At 41.6% G+C, this 10,355-nt stretch overlaps 1 protein-coding gene across 1 annotated transcript in view; it reads left to right on the plus strand.

The window, feature by feature from the left end:
* The window catches only part of LOC132393305 (immunoglobulin superfamily member 3-like), a 57,773-nt gene extending 47,730 nt beyond the window's left edge, over nt 1–10,043 (plus strand). The window contains exon 9 of the mRNA XM_059968355.1: nt 9,074–10,043. Coding sequence (XP_059824338.1) covers nt 9,074–9,291 — 218 coding nt within the window. The 3' untranslated portion in view covers nt 9,292–10,043. The remainder of the gene's footprint in view (nt 1–9,073) is intronic.
* Nucleotides 10,044–10,355: the final 312 nt, after the last annotated feature.

Here is a 10,355-nt window from a genome sequence, read left to right on the forward strand (position 1 = left end):
CCCTACAAGTGTTCAAAGGTTCTAGATTTCTTACGCAGTAAGAAAATAGATATCGCGCTGTTACAGGAAGCACATCTTAAACCTAATGACATTCCCAGGGTTCAAAACCACTTTTATAAACCTGTTGTGGCATCAGCTGATGGTACTTATACGAAAGGAGTTATGATATTAATAAAACGTAGTGTTAATGTATCAATTGAAAGGACTGGCTCCGACAATGAAGGACGTCTAGCTTTTTGCTCTACATCCACTCAGGGTAAAAAAGTTGCATTTATTAGCCTATATGCCCCAACTATATTCAAGGCTGAATTTTTTCCCTCAATTTCCTCACAATTACTGAAGTTAAGTGACTACCAACTATATGTTGGTTCGGACATGAATGCTTTGGTAAACAATAACCTTGATAAATCTTCCTCAACTATAACAAGCTTTCAAGAATCTGCTTCCAAAGCACTTAACCTCTTTCTAATGGAGTTACAGTAAATTTAACTGATGTGTGGAGGGTGCATAATCCATCTGCTAAAGACTATAACTTCTTCTCCACAAGACATAAAACTTTCCCTCGGATAGATTACATTCTCATAACCTCTCGTTTGCTGCCTTAGGTACACTCAATAGAATCTATCTGATCACAACCCAGTCATATCTACATTTAATTATGGCAAAATCAAAAATAAGGCTACTAGGTGGAGGTTTAACTCCACCCTTCTAAAAAAACGACGAATTTCTAACACAACTGAGAACAAAACTGATGGAATTTATAAATTTAAATAAAATAGTGTCTCGGATGTGACAGTGGTTTGGGCCTCTATCAAGGGTTTCTTACAAAATAATGCAATATGGTTCAGTGCCCATCTACATAAAAGCCGGCTTCAAAAGATTTCCACCCTAGAAGAACAATGTAAGGTTTTGGAGAATGATCTCAAAAGGAGATACACCATAACAAAAGAAAACGAGCTCAGAACAAAACAAGCAGAATTAGATGACTTACTAAGAAGCAGGGCAGAATATATGATCCATATAAGCAAACATAAGTATTATGCAGAAGGCAGCAGACCGTGCCATTTTTTGGCACTAACGCTCAAACAACAGGAAGCTGAAAGGTCTATACCAGCGATTAGATGTGCTAAACATGGAGTGGTATCTTCAACAGAGGAAATAAATGAGACATTCAAGAATTACTTTAAGGAACTGTGTACAAGTGACTCAGTTCTTTCTGAGAATGACTTCTCTGGTTTTTTTTAGTGGTTTAGAACTCCCTACATTGTCATTAGAGGACACAAAATCTCTAGACTCTCCTATTACACTGGATGAGCTACTCAAAGCAGTCAAAGCAACAAATAAGGGCCGTACACCAGGTATAGATGGCATACCTGTGGAACTTTACCTAGCACTTTGGGATATTCTTGGACCAGTATGGATAGAAGCGTTAAATTATGCTATTGGAAATGGCGCTTTAAACACAGCCCTGCTCACAGTTATACCTAAGCCCAGTAAGGACCCGTTGGAGTGTGCCAGTCACGGTCCAATCTCCTTGATAAATGCTGACCTCAAGATATTTTCCAAAGTCTTAGCCAGAAGACTCGAGACAATAGCTGGGAAAATAATTAACCAGATCAAACGGGTTTTATCAGGGGACATCTCGCATCTGATAATATTCACCGGCTCTTACACATACTGAGTGCAACACATAAAATCCCACCCTCCTGTGGCCTGCTATTTCTAGATACTGAAAAAGCGTTTGATTGCCTTGAATGGCCATATCTTTGGAGAGTTCAAAAAGAATTTAAGTTTGGCAATAGAATTATGAATATGATTCAAAACTGTATGCTAATCCCTAAGCCCAGGTATGCATGAGAGGAGGTTTCTCAGAGTTATTTGACATAGGATGAGGCACGTGACAAGGGGACCCTCTGTCTCCTTTAATTTTTACTATATCCATTGAACTGCTTGCACATTTAATTAGAAACTCTCCTCAGATCTCCCCTATTACAATAGGTACAACATCACACTCAATATCACTTTATGTGAACGACGCACTAGTTAATATGGCAAATGTTCAACAAACTCTCCCCTATGTTTTAAAAACACTGGAGGAATTTGGATTTCTTTCAGGATACAAAGTTAATTTGTCAGAATCAGCACTGATGTTGATTTATACAGATAAAAGTCAGGTGTCTCTCCCTTCCCAGATTAATGTTACAAATGAGGTCCTCTACTTGGGTATTAAAGTTAATACTTCCATATCATCTGCGGCTAAAACAAATTACTCTTTAATTTTGAAAAAAATAGAAGAAGATATTAATAGATGGAGACACCTGCCAGCATCAGTCCCAGCCCGTATATCGGTCATTAAAATGAACATCTTACCCCGCATTAATTTTATCAGCTCAATGATCCCACTTGCGCCTCCAGCAGGACATTGGCAAAAACTGGACTCCTCACTACGATGCTGTGTTTGGAACGGTAAACTGTAAAGTGGTAAAATATAGTGGTCAGCTCTACAATTCAAAAAGTTGGATGGAGGATTGGCCTGTCCAAATTTTAAATTGTATCACTGGGCATTCATATTTAAAAATCTTAGCTAACGGATGGAGGAAGATAAAGTTTCATCATGGAAAAATATAGAACAAGAGTGAATAGCACCAATAAGGCTGAAGGACTTTCTCCTTATAGGTACGTCTACTAAAAATTGTGATTTGTATTACGGTCCAATTTTAACCCATATGCTACAAGTCTTTAGAGCAGCAGAAACATTCCTAAAATTTAAAAGCATACGATGCAAATCATCTCCATTATGGAATAATAATTATTTTCTATCTGGGGGAAACCATTCACTAACAGAACTTGGTAGGATAAAGGTATTACTACTCTTCAAGATATTAATGGGGCAAGTACTATCCTTAGCTTTCAAGAACTGGTATCTCGATATAATATTGATAAACACTCTCTTCTCTTCTACTTTAGAGTAAGATCAGCTTGTAAAGCCTACGGGGTTCCCTGGGGGGCAGATTTAAAGGACCATCCCATTTTAAGTTGGATACAGAGTGTTCCATGACAGATAGTGTAATATATCTATGATAAATTAAACTCCCAGAAATATATGTCCACATCAGAAATGAAAGCCTGGGATAGGGACATATCTGAATTGGGACAAGACTTAGACTGGGATGCGATTTGGGATAACGCTGCCAGTGCTTCGAAAAACCCAAATCATTGGTATATACACTTGAAATTTTGTCATAGGGCATATCTTACACCGAGAATTAGACATCAAATGGGACTGGTTCCTGACCCATATTGCTCATTTTGCCCCCCACGGAACCATTGGCTCTTTTATACATGTTATTTGGGAATGTCCAGGGGTTTTTTGGTTTGTGGGGATACAATTACCAATGGACCCTGCTGTACATCTTCTAAGTGATGACTCACACCTTTCCCTTATGGAAAAAACACGCAAAGTCTGGCTGGCAGGCCTGACTGCAGTTAAGAAGATTGTCGTCCAGCGTTGGAAACTGCCTCATGATATTTCAAGTACTCACTGGCTTCAGAGATTTTTGGACATTTCTTACCTGAAACTATCATCAGCAAGAGTAAATGATGCAGTTGGTGGAGGGGAGAGGGATGGGGGAGGAAGAGAGAAGAGGGGTGGAGAGGGGGTTGGGGATGAGGATTAGGGGTGGAGGGGGATGGCGATGAGGGGGTGGCTGGGTTAAGCAGTCAAAATGTAATCAGCAACTGGTTGTATTTTGCTGGTGTAATTTGTTGGTGTTGCAATAGAAATTAGTGATAAAAATACAATAAATATAGATACAAAAGATAGCTTATACACATAGACTGTACGTATGCCTGTAAAGTGACGCTAGACTGTATGAAAAGTGACTGACAGGAAATAGGAATGTGATGGTGGAGTTAGTGGGTGCAAGTGTTGATCAGTCTTGCTGCTTTAGGAAAGTAACTTTTTGAGCCTGTTGGTCCTGGTGTGGATGTTACTTAGACTCCTCTCTGATGGGAGTTGGACAAAGAGTCCACGAGCAGGGTGAGTGGGATCCTTCCTGATGTTACTGGCCCTCTTCTGGCACCTTTCTGTATACCTGTCCTTGATTGTGAGTATGCTGGTGGCTGTCGTGGAGCCTTCCTGTCTGCTGCAGTACCGAGTAGTGAGGCAGCTTGTCAGCATGCTCTTACTGTCGCATGGCGTGAGTAAAGACGTGCACAGTCCAGCTCCCTTCGGCCTCTTGAGAAAGTAGAGTTTTCCGGTGAGTTTTCATGCTCTGGGACAATGAGAGGTTGTGTGAGATGTACACTCTCAGGAGTTGGAAACTGCTTGCAGTTTCTGGCGCTGTGTCACCGATGTAAAGGGGTGCGAGAGCTCTCCTGAAACTGATAACCAACTCCTTAGTCTTGTTGACATTAAGGAAGAGGCTATTTGACTAGCACTGGGCCCTGAGCTCTTCAGCCTCTGCTCTGGGCTGTCTTGTTGTTGGTGATGAGCCTCTGCACTGGCGTGTCAGCAGTGAACTTGGTGATGTGATTGCTCAGGCATTGGGCTGTGCAGTGATATGGAAGCAGAATGTACAGCAATGCCCCTGGGGGGCATCTGTATTGTGGATGATGGGAAGGAAGGAGTGGTTGTGCATCCTGACCACGTGAGCTCTGTTCATTAGGCAGTCCAAAACTCAGTTGCACAGTGGTGTATTTAGACCAAGAAGTAGGAGTTTGTTCTCCAAGGTCGGTGGGACAATAGTGTTGAATGCTGCAGGAAAGCTTGTTTACTAGCTGTGTCAGGGCCAGTTGTATGACAGATGCTGGTGCCAATATCAGTTACCATGTACCAATATTGAAGTACTGTCAACATTGATAAAGCCTTGGGGCTCCAGACACATGAAACAAGACCTGGTGTTCTCACAGGCTTTTGACATGTAATGTAATTGCTTCTTACATAATTCCCTTTGAAATGCACATAATCATTCAGAGAGCTCTTTATTCCATCTAATGCTTCATTATTCAGTAGTTTCCTTTTGCTTTAAACATCTCACTGAGCCTGCTCTATTTAGTACGATAGAATGGGATCATTAGCATTACAAATGTGGTCATTTGTTGGGATAGCAGTATATGAAGAGTATTTCTATTGTACACTACAGCTGAGTGGAAAGGTGTGAAGCTTTCTGTTAGCCTTTAGATGATCTCTGAGTAATGCAGCTTGGTTTTGCAATATGGTTAGTTAGATGAAGTGGAAACTTGCCTGCTGATGAGTCAGTGATCTTGTGGTGTTCTACCACTTTGAGTCTTCTGAAGAACTGTACCCAACTGACCTTGTAGTTTTACGCTTCGGGAAGGAGCAGGCTTACCTGTGAGTGGGGCAAGATCCACATTAAAGGAATTTGCAAGGGGTTTGTAAAACAAATATAAACTGCTTCTCTGGTAGCTGCCTAGGGAAATCTGGCTTACCTGTCATATTGAGTCCTTGAAGTAAAACAGCTGAGTTCACCTGACTTGTTATTCTGAGAGACATTCTTTGAATCTGATCCCACCATAGCTTTATAGAACATAGAAAAGTACAGCACATTACAGACCCTTCGGCCCACAATGTTGTGCCGACCCTCAAACCCTGCCTCCCATATAACCCCCCACCTTAAATTCCTCCATATACCTTGTCTAGTAGTCTCTTAAATTTCACTAGTGTATCTGCCTCCACCACTGACTCAGGCAGTGCATTCCATGCACCAACCACTCTCTGAGTGAAAAACCTTCCTCTAATATCCCCCTTGAACTTCCCTCCCCTTACCTTAAAGCCATATCATCTTGTACTCAGCAGTGGTGCCCTGGGGAAGAGGCGCTGGCTGTCCACTCTGTCTATTCCTCTTAATATCTTGTACACCTCTATCATGTCTCCTCTCATCCTCCTTCTCTCCAAAGAGTAAAGCCCTATCTCCCTTAATCTCTGATCATAATCCATACTCTCTAAACCAGGCAGCATCCTGGTAAATCTCCTCTATACCCTTTCCAATGCTTCCACATCCTTCCTATAGTGAGGCGACCAGAACTGGACACAGTACTCCATGTGGCCTAACTAGAGTTTTATAGAGCTGCATCATTACATCACGTCTCTTAAACTCTATCCCTCGACTTATGAAAGTTAACACCCCATAAGCTTTCTTAACTACCCTATCTACCAGTGAGGCAGCTTTCAGGGATCTGTGGACATGTACCCCCAGATCTCTGTGCTCCTCCACACTACCAAGTATCCTGCTATTTACTTTGTACTCTGCCTTGGAGTTTGTCCTTCCAAAGTGTACCACCTCACACTTCTCTGGGTTGAACTCCGTCTGCCACTTCTCAGCCCACTTCTGCATCCTATCAATGTCTCTCTGCAATCTTCGACAATCCTCTACACTATCTACACCACCACCAACCCTTGCTGCTGGGAAACACATTGGGTCACTTACTCTTGAGAATAGTATTTGGCTGTCTGGACATTATGGCACCAGTGATTCACCAATGTTGCTTAGGTGACTTTTTTTTGTTCAGGATGTTACCGGCTAGGTCAATATTTATTGTCCTGTCCGAACCTCCCTTGAGAAGTTGGTGCAGCCCTTCTGGTGAAGGTACTCCCATGTGTTGTGTAAGCCAAAGTTATCAGAGCTATTGAATCCACCTTGCAGTTGGAAATGTCTTTTCTTTACCCTCTATCTCCGTGCAAAACAATTCCAGAAGGCCCAGGATGGGACTAGTGGGTTTGTGGACACAAAGACCAGATGTGAAGGCACAGTTCGGCATTAGAATGAAGGTGGGGGTGGGTAATAGGTCATCTCCTGGCATTGGGCACAGTTGAGGCCTGTGAAGGCTCGGCATTTGATTGCATTGACTATCAGAGTCAGACGGTCAGTGAGTGGGGATTGGAATTTCCAGTTATTGAATTGGGGGAAATTAGTTCAAGTGATTGATGGATGAGCAGATGGGTGATGAAAGGAATGCGGGGGTGAGCTGGCAGAACAGAAATCCCAAAAGAGGTTAGATAACTTCAACTCCTGAAAACATTCTGATCATTTTGTACTGCTCGCCTCAAGTTCAGGGGGAAGCTTCTATTACGTGATCAGTGTCTGTCAAAGTTTAAGGCTGTTGAGGGTCTAAGTGGAATTGTGGATAAAATTTTCAGGGGCACGTGTGCACACTTTTGACAAGGACACAGAGGGCCAGTTCTCTTGGCCAACCGTTGCTTTCTAATCCTCTTTCTTCCTCTGCCTCCATCTGATGGGATGCCTTACACACACAGTCAGTCTCTCCCTCTCCCTCTCCCCCTCCCCCTCTCCCTCTCTCCCCCAATCCCCCTCCCCTCTCTCCCCCATCTCTCCCCTTCTCTCTCCCTCATACAGTCAGCTTCTCTGAACCACTGCTGTGCTTGTGTGACTTTCCTCTCTTCAATCCGTCAATTCAAAGATTATATTGACTGTCTGCATTTACCCACAGTTTGATATACCTTTTTCTTTTATATATTCTGCTCCAATTATATTTCAATGGCATATTAACTTATTAATTGCTGCTCTCAATTCTTTGTCTATTTATTTATTGCTGAAACAATTGTCAAATACCACTTGGCACTTTTTGCATATTTAGAATTTACTACACAGTAATGAGCGTGTCTGCAAATGGCCTAGACAATTTGTACTGAGCCAGGATTTCACTGGAAGTGGCAGTGGAAGTCTGCTCTATCTCTTAATCCTCAAGCCACTTTCGACCCTGACATCTCTGCCCCAAAATTAGCAAGCTGTAAGAAAGGGACTAGTGGAGAGGTTCTTGGGTGCATAAACTCATGTGAAGTCTTTTCTATTATCCGCAATGCCTTCAGAAAGGTGCACAATTCAAAACTGGTGTGGGGCTATACTGTTAAAACCACAGTCAGTCCGTGCTGGCAGGAACATCTCTGACTCCATCACACTGAGCACAGGATCCCCTCAAGGCCATTGCTGTTTACACTGCTAACACATGACTGTGCAGCCAGATTCAAGGGGAACCTGATCATTAAATCTGCAGATGATACCACAGTGGTGGGGCTCATCAGCAAAAATGATGAAACAATGTATAGGGAGGAGATCAAACACCTAGAGAGCTGGTGCAGTGACAACAACTTGATGCTTAATGTCACCAAAACCAAGGAGATGATCATCGATTTCAGACGATCTCAGCCTGAGCACACACCCCTCAGCATCAGCGACTCCACAGTGGAGAGAGTGGAAAACATCAAGTTCCTTCGGGTGCAGATCTCGGAGAATCTCACCTCGTCCAGGAACACCACTGGGATTGTGAAACGAGGATTCCGAGGAAACTTAAACAAGCATCACTCCCCACTAACATCTTGACTACATTCTACAGAGGCGTGGTTGAGAGTGTGCTGACCTTTTGCATCACAACCTGGTACTCCAGCTGCAGTGCTGCCGAGAAAAAAGCCTTGCAGAGGGTGGATAGGGGAGCAGAGGATTATTGGGGTCTCCCTACCTTCTGTCCAAGACCTCTTTCAGAGTCGATGCCTCCAGAAGACACGGTACATCATTAAAGACCCCTCACACCCTCTCCATAATTGTTTGTTCTTCTGCCATCAGGCAAACGTTACAGGAGCATCAAAACTAAAACCACAAGGCTACTAAACAGCTTCCTCCCACAGGCAGTCAGAATGCTAAATAACTGCTCTACCTGACTCTGCTTTGGACACTTTTAACTTGCACTGGACACTTATAACTTGATTTTAACCGACATGTGGCTGTTGTGTTTTACTATTTATTGTTACGGTTTTTACTTAATGCTGCGTTTGTTATGTTATGATTGCACTGCCCCTGGGAAACGTTGTCTCATTCTGCCCTGCAGAGCTGATGTACGGTTAGAATGACAATAAAGTTTTTGAATCTTTGAAAGTGGTACAATATCCAAATACTGGATGACTAATTTTGATCCTAAGTAGAAAATGTGTCTTATAAAAATATACAGGAACTACAAACGTAAAAGGGAAGTATTTTAAGTTATATGGTTTATTGTTTTAAAGAATGTAATTTCTAATTTTGTGTTCTTTTATTTCTAGCTCCTACTCTCCACTCAAAGGCCTGTGCGTCACCGTCATTCTTCTACTTCCTATTTGTTTACCCATTTATAATCTTCGTGGCTCTTATGATTCTTGCTGCATATTTTTACTGGAATCCAAGGAAGCCGCAGAAAACTCCTCAGCAAAATAGTCTATGGACACCAATTGAAACAATCATTAGAGATCCCAAAAATGAAGCAGATGCAAGTGTAATATGATGTATAGAATTATTTTAATAACATGCCATTTTTGCTGGAGAAATCATGTCACAAATAGCAGCAAAATAATGTGTGCTAGTGAAAAGTTCACACAAGTGCCAAACCTAAAGGAACATTAAAACAAACAAGAAATCTGAAACTATCCAGTTTTCTTATTATGTTTATTTTTAAATTGGCATTAGCACCTCTTACCATATGCGAGGTGTATAAACACAACTTTACAGATTGTCAGAATAGACTTGAAAGTTCAGCTTCACTCTTGATTCTTGGACTTCTGTCGTTTAATTGAGTTTATTTTATTATTGCCAGTATTAAGTGTTCTTCTTCTTGCATGTTTCCCTTCCTAGAATTGAAGTGTATGCCACGTTTTTGCAAATATTTTTTTCAGTCCTTCTCATGTTTTGAAATTCTTGTCCCTGTTGCCCTAAATCTAGAGTGTCGGGCAATAAAATATCTTTAGATAATTGGAGTACTAGGTTGGGTGAGCAATTGAAAAACAATATGTCATAACTGGACTTGTTCAGCTTATTCAGATTCAGATTCAACTTATTGTCATTTATAAACCACAAATACAATGCAGTTAAAAAATGAGGCAACGTTCTCCGGAATGATAACACAAAAAAAAACACAAAACAGACCACTCAAGAAAAACCACATAACGTTTGGTAATCCCCAATCCAGAGTCCGGAGAGGCTGCTGCGTATCAATATCGCGCTACCATCTTAGCACGTTCCCCGGAAAGGAACTACAAACTCAACAGACAAAACTAAAGCTACAAGACCTACAGAAAACCACATAGATTACATATAATTACAGTTAACTCATGAATTATATCTCTAAATATAGAGAATTACTTGGTGGATGATATTCCAGATAATGTTATTTTTGATGTATAAAACACAGGAAGAAATATAGAAAAGAGACCTATAGAATATGGTAAATCCAATCCAGGCAAAAGCCCAGCAGGAATAGCCCATGTGGTCCCTGGAACCTACTCACACCATTCCATAAGATCCTAGCTAATCCTGTAGCTTGAACATCCTAACCTCTCAGTTTTCCAATCC

This window comes from Hypanus sabinus, chromosome 4, assembly GCF_030144855.1.
Source record: "Hypanus sabinus isolate sHypSab1 chromosome 4, sHypSab1.hap1, whole genome shotgun sequence".
NCBI classification, from domain to species: Eukaryota; Metazoa; Chordata; class Chondrichthyes; order Myliobatiformes; family Dasyatidae; genus Hypanus; species Hypanus sabinus.